This window comes from Electrophorus electricus, chromosome 18, assembly GCF_013358815.1.
Source record: "Electrophorus electricus isolate fEleEle1 chromosome 18, fEleEle1.pri, whole genome shotgun sequence".
NCBI lineage: Eukaryota > Metazoa > Chordata > Actinopteri > Gymnotiformes > Gymnotidae > Electrophorus > Electrophorus electricus.
Genome location: NC_049552.1, coordinates 7,268,548 through 7,286,121, shown reverse-complemented (window position 1 = coordinate 7,286,121; position 17,574 = coordinate 7,268,548). Strand labels below are relative to the sequence as shown.

At 43.5% G+C, this 17,574-nt stretch overlaps 1 protein-coding gene across 1 annotated transcript; it reads left to right on the top strand.

The window, feature by feature from the left end:
* Window positions 1-845: 845 nt before the first annotated feature.
* nadka (NAD kinase a) lies at window positions 846-16,650 on the top strand. The gene is made up of 12 exons (XM_027014987.2): window positions 846-1,127; window positions 2,421-2,587; window positions 6,022-6,105; window positions 10,688-10,817; window positions 11,787-11,895; window positions 12,003-12,088; window positions 13,429-13,531; window positions 13,949-14,088; window positions 14,171-14,270; window positions 14,433-14,590; window positions 15,170-15,252; window positions 15,653-16,650. Exons 2-12 carry the CDS (start codon window positions 2,421-2,423, stop codon window positions 15,807-15,809), a joined length of 1,317 nt encoding a protein of 438 aa, XP_026870788.2. The 5' UTR covers window positions 846-1,127; the 3' UTR covers window positions 15,810-16,650.
* The last annotated feature ends 924 nt before the right edge of the window (window positions 16,651-17,574 follow it).

Genomic DNA, 17,574 nt, shown 5'->3' with positions numbered 1-17,574 from the left:
GGCGCTTCACCAGAAGCCGCGTCTGCAGGCAGATAACACGAGATACGCGTGTTCATTCATTGAGTTGTTAAAGGAGACATGGACACAGTAAAACAAAAGCTTTTAAAATATTTTATATAACAGGGCAGTGAGATCACGAAGTTAAATAAATGTTAAATAAATTTAGCATGTATATTGCACGAAATATATAAGTGCAATCTAGAGTGTAACCCTACATCATAAGCGGCCAGGGTACACACTAGTAACTAAGTTATATAAAGATATAAGACGTGGTAAATATATATTAATAACATAAGTAGAAAAGAGTAAACAAGCTCTTTATTTTTCGTAAGCATGAGGTAATGATGAATCAACAGACATCACAAGCTATGAGATCTTGTCCACCAAAAAAGTTGCAATGCAAATTGTAATTTTATGTAAATTATATAAATTGTGTATAAAGATATTATCTATATGTGTTATACTGTTATAGTATATGTTAGACTGTTTCTATATATTTTGATGTACTGTCCGGCAACATACTTGAAAAATGTAGGTCTATATTTTAAATGGCAGAACAGCAAATAGTCCTATTTTCTTCCAACATAGAGTGTATATTCATTACATCTTACAGCAACTTATGGGAAGCTGGTGGCTGTAAAAAATTAAAATAAAAATTTAAAAAAGAAGGGGAAAAAAGGGTTTGACGTGTGATTTGTAAGTCGTGTTGTTACAAAGCCACTATTAAAGACTGACTGTATTGAAGGCCCTCATATTCCTGCTTCGAACTCCACTGGTGTCACACTGCCAGTAGGCAAGGTCACGAACTGGCGATCCGGCTTCGACCGACTGACCGGTGCGATCGATGAGGTCGCTGAACGCAACACGCAGCAGGGCCGACTGGGCATACTGGGCAGTGGAGTAGCACCAGGGACTGCGGATGACAGCTCGCAGTCCTGCACTGAACCGGTCGGCGTGCTATTGCGATAGCAACAGCCATGGAAGCAGGAAGAGGCGCCGTGAGAGACTGAGCCCGCCTCTGTCACAGCCTGTGGGGAGACAAGTCGTCTCTCGTTCCCGGGTGTACCGGGAACCCCTGCTTTCTTGAAGGTAGCGAGGATCAGATAACCGTGCAGGATCACGCCAATGTAAGTATCTTAATCTGGCTGACCTAGGTTAGTTGGATAAGACAAGTTAATGCTTTGTAATGTCAACGCAAATAAGATACAGTGTTCACTGGGTGACTGTCCATTTCATGTATTGGGTAACGGCCGTACGCCCTGTGTAAGATGACAAGTTCTCTCGCTTTGCGTGGATTTACGTTTAATGTTTTTTTGTACGAAGTTGTTATTGTTCGGTGAATTGGCTGGATGGATAGATAGCTTAGCCGGACTAGCTGGCTAGTGACGTTACGTCGGCTAGCTGAGCTCCGTGGCTTCTTATCACTATTCGCTCTCTTCATTTGCCTCTAAAACTGTCGTCCTGATAACCGAGGAGTCCGTTGATGTTACTGCTGTGCGGACTTTCGCATTTTGGCTTATACAAGCAAGAGGAATCTCACCTATTTAACGTCGATTCGCGCCCACCATTCACTAGCACGGTAGCTAACTAATTAGTTATCAAACACTAACTAGCTAGGTTAGCTCGTATATTAGTTACGTTAGATGGCGAGCTACAGCTATAATTGATTACTGATACGCAAAACGTGTATCTTTATACACTTCCAGTAGTTATCAGATAGTAAATATTAACTCTTACTCGCTTTAGATTTATGTTCCGGGTCTTCAGTTTAGTCAGGACAGTAAGCTACTTGTGAGTGGTCACCCGCTGTTGTATAACGTTAGCTGGATAGTTTGATGACAGGATATTTAAGTTGTTAATAAATTTCGTTTCAACAAGATATGTTTTTATTATAGTATTGCTTATAATTGAATATAAAATGATTCTATTCATTCAAACTGCTTTATCACTTTTAAGTCGTCTTAGACTGACCTAGCGTTAGTCGATTGAGGCATCTTAAGACTAACGAAATGGGCTTTATTGTCACAAATTACGCTACCATATAGGTTGTGTGCGAAATATAAGTACTGACGAAGGTTTTAAGTTAATGAAATGCTTGTTAACTTGTCTGTCAAGATTGTCAACTAAACGTTTAGCGCTTGAACATTTTAGCTATGCACACAAAAAACTTGCCTGGCTGGCTAGCTGTGTGGACAACAGGCAATCAATGGATCAGAATGTGGTTGTGTTGAAGTTGTGCCTTGACGCATCACTCCTTGATGTTTTTGCCGTTTTGCTTCGGTCCCGTGAAAAACATTACAGTATGCGCAAGACCTTAAGTCATATGTTGTAACGCATGTGATGCGTGAGGTGTGGATTCTGTAAGCGGATAACGATCCGGTTTATAATCTCATGCACGTTCGTGGCCGCCGCCGCCTCAGATGGAGAGCTCCGGAGAGACCGGCTGGCCGCCGAAGTCGGAGACGTGCGTGCAGCCGCCGCCGGCGCCGCCACACTGCTGCTCGGCCCGCGACGGGAAGGCCTTCCGGAGCAAGCCCAAGGCCAGGAGTATGTCCACTTCGTCGGTGCCCAGCTGTGCGGAGTTCAGGTGAGATTTGGCCGTGTAGTCAACTTAAACCCAGTCCTCCGTGCCTTATCTTTTCAGCCAATAAGAACTCGACTTGCCAAGCCAGGGAAAAAGCAGATGGATGTTAATACAAAAGACACAGGCTGGTTGATAAAGTCAGACCTGCAGGTTATTGGATGAGGGGGTTTGGTGTCAGTGGGAGAAGAGGAGGTATTCGCACTCTAGTTGCACAGTCCTTTCCATGAGCTCTTAAAGGTTATGGAAAAGCAAATGGAATGTACCGAATCAGGCTTCTGAAAATGGCCATTGATGTGCAGGTTTCTACCTGCCATGTTAATTGCATATATTTTACCTAATTTGAATCTTGTAGTATCTGCAGCTCCGACAGATGCCCATTCTGTTTCAGTATGCAGTATGATAACACTTATAGGTTTTAGCTTGCCTAAGATATTGCCTATTCCCTGCAGAACCTTTTGTTACATTTGCCACACTTCCACTTTTACCAAATCACGCACCACAGAGTATGTAAATTATTCTTCATTTTGCAGAGCATATGCAATACTGTTGTGGTATTTGTCTTCAGGTCAAGAAAGCATGCCATAGTAGTAACTGACAATACTAGTAGTCTCACAAGCAAAACATATAGCAAACAATAGCTCCCAGTTAAACAGAATAAACTTATGTTCTCTAGTACTCTTGCAATGGACAGTGTCATTGATAACTTGAGGCAGCACAATCTAATGCAGTGTTTGCTTTCAGAAAAACAGCTGATACAACAAAAACTTTGGTACGCAAGTCTATTGTTATACTTGTATGCAGTAGTGCTTATAAAGACAAATAAAAGGTGATTTAAGACCTTTTATGGATGTTAATATAATTTAATGAGCAAACTACAAAGCACAGTTTAAAATATTTTATAATCAGCACACAATTTTTAATCAACACCATATGGTGGAGCTGCCCTCCACAGTATATGTGCATTTGATATGTACATTAGAGCATATAAAAATGCATAGACACTTAATTTAATGTGAGCATTTAAATATATAAGCAAGCAGACACGTGCTTATTTAAATAACCTTTACTAATTGATGTTGCATTTAACTGTCGACCGGAGGAGGAGAAGAAAACTGGCAGGAAACAAAACAATGTTGAACAACTGTTATAATGCAAAGTGTAAATGTTTGTGGGTTTTTTTTTGTTTTTTGTTTTTTTTTTATAAGCATATTGCTGTGATGTGCAACCTAAGTGTCTTATGTCTGGCCAGGAATTAAGGGTAACAAAATATGTTTTAAGTAAACTAGAATGTAATAACAAAGGGAACGTACTTACCTTTGAGTAGTTTCCAAAGAAAGGCAGGCATGTCTTCATTCAAGGAGAAAAACAGTAGCTTTTATAATTTAATTTAAACTTTTATAATTTAATTTCCCCCCTAAAAACAAGTGATGTCACATGTAGCACATCTGTTCCCCCCCCCCAGACCATAACACACCCCTTCTGCAGAATTTCACTATATTTTATTCGTTAGTTTCCAGCTCCAATTTTTTTTTCTCCCCATGCCACATAATCAGCAGCATTAGCAGGGAAACGTATTAAACATGCTTAAGTTTGGCCCAGATGTTGCAGATGGCTTTGCCTTGGCCTGCTTACTCACGTTAGCATACCTGCCACAGCAGCCCATATTTCTGAAGTCACACACCACACCATGACGTCACCGTATTTTGGAAAATGGTGTTTTATTTCTTTTATTGCAGGTTTGCTTGTTTCAAGTTTCAAGTTTGGTTTATTCATCACATACACAGTATAACTCGCAGTGAAATGGTGGATGCCTGTTAGTTTTTAGCTATCTGCTTACATTTCTCTCAGGTCCTTATGTGTGTAGTATTTGTAGCAGTACTAGTAGTATTAGAGTATTTCTTAAAGTGCTGCGCTTAATGGATTTTGGACCAGCCCTAACAGTATTTCTTTAATTACTGAGAAAGCGGCATTCTTGCTGTGGTAGATCTCAAATACTGTATGTATGCAGATTCTGGCTGAATGCCAGTGCACCGAATGCTGAAGCTAGCACACAAGGAAACCTGCAAAAAATGCATGCTTTAATCCATCTCACAAGGGGGCCTCATACAACCTACTTGGCCTTTTATGAGCACAGTCAACATTTTGAGAGTCTAAGGAATTGGCCCCTGCATCGTAAACTCGGACATGCTTCTGACACATCCAGAAGCATTTACATCACCGTACATAAATTAGCATTCGAACTGTAGGGTTACAGAGCCGGCCTGCTTCGAATTCGGAACTGCAGCGATCCGCTTTGATTTGGCCGACGTGACCAGCTCGCTGTGCTCTGTCTGTCCGGCCTGTCTACAGCAGATCGTGCAGCCTTTGACCACGCCTGTGACGGAAAGTGAGCTTTTCATGTGCCACAGGTGTCCTATTGTCCCAGTGCCGGGTAACCACGGGTGCGAGACGCATCCTCAGCGCTGGACGAGAGAAAGGCCCGTTTGATCGGGTTTACCCTCTCACATGTTTCATGGGCTAAAAGCGACATACGCTGATTGCAGTGCAAATCAGGCCACTTGTATCGAGCCCTATTTTGTCAGGTGGCGTTTATAATAACCTTCCTTGTCTTATGTCTGCACGCACAAACAGCCTATGCAGATATGTTCCAATTGTGAATTTTGTATTAGTTTAGCAAGCCTTTTGCTTTGATGTTTTTCATGCTCCTGCTAAATGAAGGGTCATCTTTCTCACCTAAATGGGGGAAGGTGGTGACAGATATAGGTGGGTTATAATGTAAGGTCATTGAGTGGGTTCATGACCTCTGCTTTGTGCTTTTGGGTAGTCCACAATGTCCTTATTGATTGAAGTTGTTGATGGATTTAGCTCTCTTGAAAACCTGTTCCTGAATAAATTAAGCTTTTTTGCAATTGGACAGAGAAAGAATAATGTTCTGTCGGTTTAAAGCAGGCATCCCAGTTGGGTTTGTGTGTGTGTGAGTGAATATATAGATGTAGATATTCAAAATTGTAGTAAAGTACAGTTTCCAAAGAAACAGAATGTTTTGGACAGAAGTCCTTCATCCTGCACTTTGCTTGCACAGTTGATGAAGGACCTCTTTCCAAAACTTTCTGTTTCTCTGGAAACTCTGTGTACTTTACTACAATTCTGAATATATCTACAATTGTTACTACAGTACACTGCAGTTGCTCACCTAAAATCTTTATATATTGTGTGTGTATTATTTATATTTATATATAAAGTACGCATGGATGATGCACATTATAATTCATTTTTGCAGTCTACTTCCAGTATGGGACACTAACATTTCTAAAATTGCTTGATTCTCATATAATGTTAAGCAATTACCACCTTAAAAGCACTCCTAGTTTTGTGGTAAGACACTTTCTGGAGCTGTAACATTAACCTGCCTTTATCTTTTCCCTCTGTCTTTTTAGGCGGACTCAGTCACTGCATGGGCCAAGCCCGGTGACCACATTTGGCCCAAAAGCCTGTATGCTGAAGAACCCTAAAGCAGTAATGTAAGTCCCATTCAGTTGTAGGGTCCTCCCATACCCTCTGCTGTCTGAAGAGCTCTAATCCATCTAAAGTGTGGAACATTTAAATGCAGATTATTTAAGTACAGAAGGCACACCACAAAGCTCCACCCGGTTCCATTTTCATGTGCCCTTCTGATTGTAGGTTGGTGCATGAAAGTACAACTGATCTGGGCGGTCTTTGTCTACAGTGGAAAAATGTGCTTCATCGCAGTTTGGTTGTAGCATTTGAAAACAAGCCACACGTTTTAACATCTGAAGTACCATGAAACGTGTTTTAGAGAGTGTATTATGTTAAGTTATTGTATTAAATGAGTCGGGAAATGACGTATTCCTTCATAAATCATGTTAGGCATACCCCATACCCTGTTCCAGGCTGGACCACAAACAATAGAGCAAGTGCAGTCAACCCTTTATGTAGTAATAAACATGATCTAAGTGTGTGTCTGGGCCAGCAGGTGCTTTGCAGGTGTAAAGACAATCACGTTCCTGAACAAAGACACGTACAGCTACTCTAAGATGTAAGGGCTGGGCGTGAGCGGTTGTATGTTCACCTTGCAGGAGACATCTTGGTAGTAGCTGATGTACCAGCAGGGCTACACCACTGGAGAAATGATGACAGGGGAAATCCATTTTTTCTTAACGGTCCTTCAGGTTTAAAATTTTTTTTTTTTTTTTTACCATAGATCAAAAGGGTTCTGTGATTAATTATGCACCCTCCAACTTCGGTAGTTATCGGGATGATCATAGTTAAGATGGTTTCCCCCATTTTTTCTTTCCTTCTGGCAAAGCCTAACCAGTTTGTTTAAAAAAAAACAAACAAGAAAAACCCAGTCAAGTGAGGCGCTTGGGGTGAGCAAAGCAGGTGAGGAAAATGAATACTCAGAAGGAAATGAAAGAAAAGGAAGTTGATAAAACTGGGGAGAGCCCAAGTTGGGCAATGCTAACATGTCTGTCAGTCATTATACTGTATGTGTTTTATTTAGACAGTATGCCTGCTTGGCCACTTCCTTATGTGAAAGAAGCCAGCTTGTTGTTTTTTTGTTTGTCAGAAGCTCAGTATTCAGAGCCTTTACCTGTTGACTTGGTTTTACATGCCTTAGTGAATAACACTGTCCAAACGGTGTCTCATGATTTAAAAGAGGTCGAGGAACAGAGATGGCTAGAAATGATCTCCTGCCTGTTCAGGAATTCTGGGTTAGCGCTACGTTATAAAAGGACATTGCACAAGCTTCGCTCTACAAAGAACCATCTCTGAAAGCACCATCATGTAACAGGAAGCTGGTGTGAATGGGGTCCTATTCGGGCTGCACTAACGAATTGATCATTCAATGGAAGCCCATTTGAGGGCCAGTATGTAGACAAAATAAACCACATTGTGGAATCAACGTGCTTCATCATGGATTAAGGTCTCGTCGATCTTGTTACCGCTGCGGCCCGCATCTGAGTTTAGTTTGCTTAACAATGGTTGCGTCAGCGGCGTTCAGCACAACTACAGTTTTCCCACACGTCACGTCAGGTGGTTTGTCAATAAGACATTGATTCATATCGGCTTGGATTAATAGACACTTTTGCTTCTATTCAAGACAACATAGCCTGTGTTTTTCTATTGAACGAATGTTATGACCTACTTTTGATAAGCTTGGGTGTTCACTGAATTCTTGATCATCTTTCCTGAAATTCAAAGATGCCCGAGTGTCCCATTGGCTGTTCACAGATGAGGTTATGGATTTTCCTCCTGTTTACTGACACTGACACTGATAAATGCAGTAGGAGTTGTCCAACCTAAGGCTATTTGCAATTATCTTTCTGATGTCAGTATATGAGCCTGTGGGCAGCAGAGTGGGGTGACAGCCTGTTCTAAATGGACATTACTTCATAACAGTTCCATCTGGAATCTTGATCAGTTCCTTAGAATTACTGTATTTGACTATAAGTTGTATAAGCAGTGTTTTGAAACTTTACAAGTACATTTACATTTATGGCATTTAGCTGACTATTTAGCTATGCAAAGCGAATTACAATTATGACTGAGTACAACTTGAGCAATTGAGGGTTAAGGGTCTTGCTCAGGGGCCCAACAGTGGCAACTTGGCAGTGGTGGGACTTGAACCAGCAACCTTCCGATTACAAGTCAAGTACCTTAACCACAGTAACTCGTTGTGTTTGAAAAGCAAAAGTAAAACCCATGCGAATATAACCTCGGCAGACCGCACTTTTGTGCTTATTTGAGATTTACAGATTGTTTTTACAGCTACAGTCTAGATGTGGATGATGTAGCGAAAAAGTAAAGTGATACTCAAGCTTTATGCTTTACACAAAACTTCAGGTCGTATCAATGTGTTCTGTAAAGTGTGTGGCCCGGTATTATCATGAACATGCTCTCCCACCCCCTTTGGCATGATAATTAAAATAGTTGGGAGGTTACTTTCACTGAGAATGGGGAACAAAAGGGCGCTTTCACACCCAAAACACAGGAGACCACCTACCAATATAAAAAGAGGGTGTTCTTTTGAGATTCAGTACACTCTTTGTGTGTTTTCTTTTTTCAAAGTGATTTTATTCAGGTCAGCATTAAGGTCAATGTCTGAGTGTACCAGAGATACACTTGTGGTTGTGGTTAATCTGTCACTTCTGGACTCTGAACTGTCTATCACCTCTCCTCCCTTCTCCAGTGTTCGAGCTCCCACAGTTCAGGAAAGTTTTTAATATATATATAAGATCAGTGCTATATCCTCACTTAAGAAGGGAGTTTCAGTTGGTATACTGTTTATACAACGCAGCTATAGTGCGATGGTTTAATAAACAGAGGGAGATTAACCAGCTGGGTATGGAAATTTTATTTTTATAATGATTCCAGCCAATCACCAGGTGCTTTTGTTGCAGGGGGTGGGACCATAGTGGCGTGCTTGGCGGAGATTTGTTTTAAAGATTTATGTGTGTGGTTTACTCGGGCAACACAGCCAGACAGAGAGATTCAAACCCGGCAGCAGTCACTAACAAAGAAGCGGGTCTTAAACCTGTCCTGCGGAATTATTGGAGAAGGAAGGGCAGAGAGGGAAATGAGATGCTGAAGGCATCTCTGTGAAAGCAGAAGGTGAACAATGTCATCATTATGTAACTGAACCAAGGCGCTGAAGGTCCCCTGACTTATACGGAGGAGGGACTCAGAAAGATGACAGGAGATTTTTTGTCACTGTCACGCATCGGGGTGAGACAGTAGCTTTGTGGAGCAGCAGATCACAGGCGGGAGAGCTCTCTGGCAGCTACCGACACCTGCCTCTCAGCTCGTCTTTCCACCAGCCGGTTCCTCGTATGCAGGCAACCATGAAATTCACCTGGGCTGAGCAACCGCAAGCACCCGCCAGCAGCAACAAGCGCACGTGGAAGGGGTGAGAAAATGGGAGACTCTGGCTTTTTTTTTCGAGAGACGTTCCTCTCCTTTCACTGAACGGCTGAATGCCTACCACATGCGACGAGTTAATGAATCGCTTCGTATTACGCCAAGGTGTAAGAGAGCCAGTTCAGAAGTGTCCTTTCAGGTGGCCAGATGTAACCTGGCTGAAAGCATCCAGTTTCACAGGTTACAGAGGGGGTGGCAAACGTATAACAATATTTTTCAAATATTTTTGAATATTTTTGCTTTATCTGTGTCGGGACCGGGACAACGGCGTTCCACCGGAGCTGAACACATGTCCGTCGACATTCCTATAGCCGAGTCAGAAATGCGGGCCGCTCAGTCTCGTGGACGCACGCTGTGTGAAGCCGGGAGAGGACGCACCCGTTAGGGTTATGTAGTGATCAAGGTTTTCTGTCCTTGTGCGTGTGTCTGCGGGCCTGCTTGTGTCCTAAGTTAGAATGTTTAAAAGGATAGACGTGATCAACATGGGTTTAGTTGAGGTTCCAGTTCTGATCTGGAAGTCGGGCATCTATGAAAAATTGGGTCCCAAATTCTCAGAGAAACACGTTTCACAGGTTCACCACTTTGCAGATTTTTTTTCCTTGTGTGTGTGTGCGTGTGCGTGTGTGCGCGTGCGTGTGTGCGCGTGCGTGTGTGCGCGTGCGTGTGTGCGCGTGCGTGTGTGCGCGTGCGTGTGTGCGCGTGCGTGTGTGCGCGTGTGTGTGTGTGCGTGTGTGTGTGTGTGTGCAGTTAACTCTAGACATTTTTTAACATATTTGAAAATACAAAAAAAGTGCAGCCAGTGTAACAGAGTGACTGTTTTGCTAAAATAAAAAGCAGTCGTAAAAATAAAAGTAACATTTCATATTCTCCTGCCAACAGCGATTTTTGCAACTTTTAAATTGCACCACATACTGTCTTCATACTTGGAGCATTTTCATGCAGTCAGAGCTTGTGCGTTCCACCTGATTGCTGTGAAATGGTTGTGCGCACACACACAAATGTGGTTCACTTTTGAGGTAGAAACTATATGGTAGAGACTATATGATGTATATTCTATATGGTATACTATATGATGTGGTTATGAGCTATTGGGTTCAAAAACAAGATACAGAGGTGTGTCTGTGTGTGTCTGTGTGTGTCTGTGTGTGTGTGTGTTGTTTTCAGGCACATTCAGGACCCTGCAAGCCAGAGGTTGACGTGGAACAAGCCACCCAAAAGTGTCCTTGTCATTAAAAAGATCCAAGATGTCAGTCTGCTGCAGCCTTTTAAAGAGCTTTGCATCTTCCTCACAGAGGTCAGAATAATGATTGAGTGCAAAGCCATTTGTAGTTCTGAAATTGTATTTAAATCATAAGGCCACATTATGGTTCAAACGGTACTGGAAAACTTGGGCTGGGTAAAGACACTAACTTTCTCATTAATCGTAATAGTTGTTTGGTCGATGGGTTGTGCAAGATGTATCCTTTCAATGAGCTGGCACACACCTTCAGTGATGTTCCTGGGGTCTTTAGGGATGTCTTCAGGGGCTTCAAGTCTTTTAACATCAGAGCCCCTCTCCCAGGTGACCCAGCCAGGTCCCAGTTTGAGTTTTAGTTGCAACTCTGCCCCCTTATTCCGAGCTCCTCGTGCCTGATGCACCTTCGCCTGTTGGTTTCACCCGTGCGCTCTTCCCAGGGAACCGTTAATTCCCACATGATCGCCCACTTGGCCCATGTTGTGTGATGCAGGAAGCTGTTTGCCAAGATTCACTCTTCATTGGCACCAGTGGATGGCGCCCATCACCGAGGGATTTTGTGCTAATGCTAAAGAGATGTTCAAATATTATTAAAATCCCATAGATCTCATTGACTACAAAAATTCATAGATCTGTGTCTATACATTGTTGTGTTGTTTTTGTTTGTTAATAATAAGTAGATAAATATAATGATTCAGCTTCCTACGTCATGTTTAACTTTTAGTCCACCATATTATAAGTTAGTGTTCTATGTGCTGCATAAATTTTCAGAAAATCTCCATTATAAGAAATATTAGCATGGTAGTTATCATTTGGTTCCCAAGTTGAATGAAAATAGAATCAATATGTAGTTCAATAAGGATCTTCTGAATCAACAATCAAATGGAACTTGAAGATTAGCGTCGACACCCGGCCCTTCCAAAAACCAAGCATTCCATTCAGGAGTCATTTGTTTATTTTCGGTAGTATCTGCCCTCCGAAATGGGCTGAGCTGACATCTACAACTGCTCTTGTCTGATTGGACCTCAGCAGAAACAGATGCTTGTTTACGTGGAGAGGAAAGTCCTGGAGGACCCAGCCATCGCCAACGACGACAGCTTCGTGGCCGTCAAAAAGAAGTTTTGCACTTTCAGAGAAGGTACCGCCCATTAGCGTGTCCGCTTGCTGACCCCTCGTGTTTGAGTCTTTCTAGAGCGTGCGTGTTCTGGTAGCAGATATTTGATGGCAGGATTGTATATTCCACAGACTTTGATGACATCTCCAATCGCGTGGACTTCATTATTTGTTTGGGAGGAGACGGAACTTTGCTATACGCTTCGTCACTCTTTCAAGTAAGTTTTTCTTTTTAAATGTCAAAGTTTGTCATCATGGCAGCAGAGAACAAGCTGGCATTGATTAGTGTTTAGCGGAAGGATTGCCCAATCTAACCTTTGGACACTCCATGCAGCGTGACTTGAACAAAGCACTCAGACCAATATATATATATATATATATATATATATATATATATATATATATATATATATATATATATATATATATATATATATATATATATAGTATTTATTTTTGGCAGTAATAAATCATTTGGTGCCCTCATACAGATGCTACAAAAAAGAGTCTGTTATCACCAGTGGGCAGGATAAATATCTTCCAGCATCTACACTGGGTGAATGCGGTACCCAGTTTGGATGGTAGAGTGACTCCGGGTTTCTAAAGCTCATTGGACATTATGATGCTTATGATTGAGTGGGCAGCACAGGACATCACGCTCTATCCCTGCGTAATAATAGCACACTCAGTGATGACAAAATAAAATCTGAAGTCGGCTTAGACTGAAAATGAAAAATTCCCAATTGCCGCTGTGCAAAGCATTCTGCGTAGCCCTTCTACAGACGATTATGTAACCTTCCCCTCTGACCATATCTGATAATGGGTTACTAATGGGGTGAAATTATAATAATGATAACTGTACATACATATACAATTGAAAACTTGGCCCACAGAATTAAGTTAGTGTGCTCAGCCACTAACAAAACAGCTGTTTGCAGAACAGTAATTTAAGGTGACATAATATTCCAGGAAGCAAAAATGTCTCGGGTGACGAGACCGGAGTCATTAACAGCTGTTCACTCCAACCTTGTGAATACATCTGAAAATGAGCAACTTTTCCTGTATTTTGACTTTGACTGTAGTGAGATGATGCTAATTGGCTGCTTAAAAATGAACGAAGCCTGTGATAGTGTGGTTTCCCTTCATGGGCCGGGCAGCTTGAAGTGTGTCGTCTGGCTTACTGTGTGCAGCGAGAACCTTTACAGCCAAGACCTAAAAAAAATGCTTTCCAGACGCACTAAGCTTTAGGTTCCACTGTAAAAGTGGAACTGAAAAACATATTATTGCTTAATACATGTTTAATACATCTTTGGGTGGAATGTTTTTGGGAGGACTTGTTTTCCCTTGCCTTGCCTAATGCCACCAAGAAAGCCTGAGGCAGCCTGCCCTATTCAGATGTGGGCTTGTGAACATGTGTGAGAATTTGGCTTTGTTAGATTAGTGGAGAAAAGCTGTGATTTGAGTCATTTGTCAATAAGAAGAAGAAAAAAAATTGCTTGTGTGGGTTCCCCTACATATAGGCTAACATTGTGCCTGGGTGTGCCTGTGTGTGTTCCAGGAGAGTGTCCCTCCTGTTATGGCCTTCCATTTGGGATCTCTGGGCTTCCTGACACCTTTCAACTTTGATACCTACCAGACTCAGGTCACGCAGGTTATAGAAGGTGAGCGACAAGGCCTTTCCAGTAGTTCGGCACACTGTGATGCAATTCTCAGCCAAAACACTTTGCTACGAAGAACCTCAGATTGGGTTGAGCGTAGTCCTGGAGTAACACGAGCCATTGGCGAAGATCTTCTCCACGGATACTCTTTCACAGCTCAAGAAAAGCCTCGGCCTGTATCCATGAAACCGAGCCCGGCCTTCCTAAGTAGCTGACACTACCTTGTCACTACTACTCTGAAGTGTGCCACTGCACTACTACACTATTACATTGAACCGTCTGTTATATCAGTCACACTGGCCCCGTTTAGTCCGGATCGCAGGCCTCCGCTTTCCCTACTGTGGCGCGTTTGGTCTCGTGTTGAGCCCACGCTGTGACCCCGCCCCCTGACCACACCCCTTTACCTGCCCGCTCACCCAGGCAACGCGGCCATCGTCCTGCGCAGCCGGCTCAGCGTGCGAGTGGTGAAGGAGAGGCGAGAAAAAGGGCGGGCCAAAGACAGAAAGCTGATCCTCAGCAACGGCGACGCCGAGCCTGCCCGCAGAGCTATGCAATACCAAGTGAGACTGCCGCGTGAGACGCGTGTCTGAGTTTTTGGTCTTGTGGGATGAACGTGTTCATTCACTGGCAATCTGGAAACAGGTGCTGAATGAGGTGGTGGTGGACCGAGGCCCTTCTTCCTACCTCTCTAACGTTGACCTCTTCCTGGATGGTCACCTGATCACCACCGTACAAGGCGATGGTGAGTCTGCAACTCGACCCCGTGTCTTTTAATTAATGTGCCCTTAAGTTCTAGAGTTCCTCTTACTATAAAGTGTAAACAACTGAATATTTGATACTATGCTTCTTTCTCAGTTCCACTCAGCCAGCCCTTCTCTCTCTCCCTCTCCCTCTCCCCATTCAGGAGTTATAGTGTCCACTCCTACGGGCAGTACTGCGTACGCTGTGGCGGCAGGCGCCTCCATGATCCACCCCAATGTCCCTGCCATCATGATCACGCCCATCTGCCCCCACTCGCTCTCCTTCCGACCCATCGTTGTACCTGCCGGTGTCGAGCTCAAGGTACTCCCACAAGAGTCCTGCAACCCCCGCAGTGTGGCTGTTGCGATCTTTGTGCCTGATTTTGCCTCGTTTAAAGCACGCGTCATCCAAAAGCATTAACCCTGCAAACGCTGCTTTTGGATGGCAGGTGTTGGAGATGAACACAAACTAACAAAACTCGAACAAAACAAGGCAGGACACTGCTGATTAACACAGCTCCCTGCATCAGGTGTTATCAGCCAATCAAATGTTGCCCTCCATGTGATATCAATTAACAGTTGTTCCTCAAACCTGGCATGAGCTCATCCATCGCATAATTTTGCTATGCATGCTGCGAAAGCAATGGTGCACCATGCGATGGATAAGCATGACCTGACCGCACTTGGCATCGCTGGTACGACATGAGACCGGCGAGCCTTCCTGTTAGATCCGTGCTCAAAGCACCATCTGCCTTCTGTAAAGCACTTCCAAAAATGGCTAAATGCCATCAGCAGCAAGATGGCACCTTCATTATCAGCCACACTGGCAGTCGGGGGTAACGAACTGCGGCGGAGGTCATGGCAAACGGTTAATGACATGATGCCCGGCTTCTGCCTTTAGGTTATGCTGTCACGGGAGGCCAGGAACAACGCCTGGGTTTCCTTCGACGGGAGGAAGCGCCAGGAGATCGGCCAAGGGGACAGGTAAGCCCTCACGTCCACTGCTCACACCTGCAACCCGAGGACCCGTAGGTCATATGCTAAGGAAACAGACGCTTTTCAAGGGCTCCAGTCGCCCGTAACGTATGTGTCACAGAAGATTAAAACCTTTTTTACTGAGGCACTCAGGAATGGGAGATGTGCTGGAAAGTCAAGTTTATCAGCAGGAGTTTAGGGGAGTAAGACAATCCATTATCCATGTAGGCCAGAATCTGCTACAGATTCCTATGAGTAAACGTGCTTACTGTGAAATTCATATGCATTCCACAAACCTGAAAATCCCGTACAGTAAATCTCTGGGCAAACAGCCATGAAGCTTCAGAAGGGTGTTTGTATTGCCCTGAAGTGCCCTTGTTTTGGCCTCACGGTCCTCTCCTGCCCCCAGCATCACCATCACCACCTCCTGCTTCCCTGTCCCTTCCATCTGCTTCCGCGACCCGGTGAACGACTGGTTCGAGAGCCTGGCTCAGTGTCTGCACTGGAACGTGCGCAAGAAGCAGGGCTACATGAGCTCGGAGGAGGAGGAGGTGGAGGAACCGTGAGGCGGGGTCGGGCCGCGGGCGCGCACTCTGCCCTCACCAGAGGCCCGCCCCCACGCTGCTACCGGTCTGCTCTCTCCAACCTGCTGGGACTGTCCCAAGCCCCTCCAGAACTTCTGACCACAGACTCTAGTGAAACCACTGTCCTTCTTGGTCACATTTTTGGTGTCTGTCTGTAATGTTTCCAAATGTTTTAAGTTTGTAGTTAGTGTATGACACATTACTGTCATAAGCTGCCAGGAAGTCAGAACTGTCACAGCGAATGAGTTTCAAATGAAGCAGAATGCTGCGAAAGAAACGCCAGGTGTCGTTCGCTCACCCAGGAGGTGTGCTTAAACGCCACAGCAATAAGTAAATATCAGTTGAATTGTGCCTTAAATTACCTAGAATGTTACAAAGAAATCCTTGGGGGGGGGGGGGGTACCAGTTTCTTACATTGTACTTTAAATTTGTGCGTCACGGTTACAGACATTCTGTAAAATTGACCCAGAGTGACCCATTTGTGCAGGAGTCTGTGAAACAAGCCATCTGTATTGCTTGAATATTCATAATACCTGTGTCTGTGTGTGTGTCTGTGTGTGTGTCTGTGTCTGAGGGCAGGCGGGCTGGCTATGTGTATGTGTTGGAAATATTAGGACACTGCAGTGTTGTTGAAGTCCTACAGGCTGACAACCAGCTTGAGTATGGTGATCTCACAACTAGTCCATTCCAGGTCTACTAGGACCAAAGTTACATGTTCGTTTAAAGTTCAACAACATTATGAGCAATATTTGTTAAGTAACTCATTCCTTAACTTTCATATTATTCCAGCATATGGCCTCTGTGTGTATGCTTGTTTGTTTGTTTTTAAGCGGGGGGGGGGGTTGTTTTATGGAAGTGCATACGAAGATACGAAGAAAGCGTGACGCTCGCTCTGTAGCCACACGTTTACCATCACGCCAGCAGCAAGAGACACCACAGGCTGCGCAGCTACAGCTAGACCCAGCCTTTATGACCTCAGCAGGAGCCAGGAAACGAGGACTGTTTACATTTGTCGCCCCTACATGTACACATGGCCAAGTAGTGGACATGCACACCTTTTTTTATTATTATTATTATTATTATTATATTGTTTCTCATTGTTCACACAATGTTGGAAGTGGAAATGATGTTAACAATGTACTTATCTGCTCTGCTCCTCACATATCTTAAGTAAGTCGTGTTTATAAAGAGGCCGCTGTCTTCAATAGCTCATGCCTATTTCGTATTTTAAAATTATTCCTCAGAAAGTGAATCCGTATTATAGATGCAGTGTGTCTTAAGTCACGCAGTATGGTTTCTAAAGGGAGATTGGTATATTTTGCATAAAATCCTATTATATGAATGTTTTGAAGCTTTTTTGCATCAGGAAACATGATGAAGCCTCTAAGTCTTACTGAGAATGACCTTAACATATACCAACCCAACTCAGTCCACTGAAGGATTTACCGGTTCAGCCCAACTGGCGGTGACTGGTCACGTATAGTAGATTTCGCCTCTCACACTCATGTTTCCCTCTCATACATACGCAGACAGGAAGTAGCTACATTTCCAGGTGGTCTGGAAAACACCTGCTGTAATGGGAAGCTGTTTTCTAAAGCAAAATTACTTGATTGACTTCAGTTCACTTATCTGAGTCAGTCATGAGTACATTCCTATTTCAGGATAAGGTGTTTGTGCACGAATAGATTTATTTGCAGTGTATGTACAAAGATTTTCAAACATGGACTCGTCTTACACAAAGCGAGGG

Excerpts from the sequence above, each read along its gene's own strand:
- nadka (XM_027014987.2), top strand. The coding sequence starts at position 2,421 with ATGGAGAGCTCCGGAGAGACCGGCTGGCCGCCGAAGTCGGAGACGTGC. Across the intron at positions 6,106-10,687 it reads AAGAACCCTAAAGCAGTAAT|GCACATTCAGGACCCTGCAA; the intron begins GTAAGTCCCATT and ends TGTTGTTTTCAG. Across the intron at positions 14,089-14,170 it reads GCAGAGCTATGCAATACCAA|GTGCTGAATGAGGTGGTGGT; the intron begins GTGAGACTGCCG and ends ATCTGGAAACAG.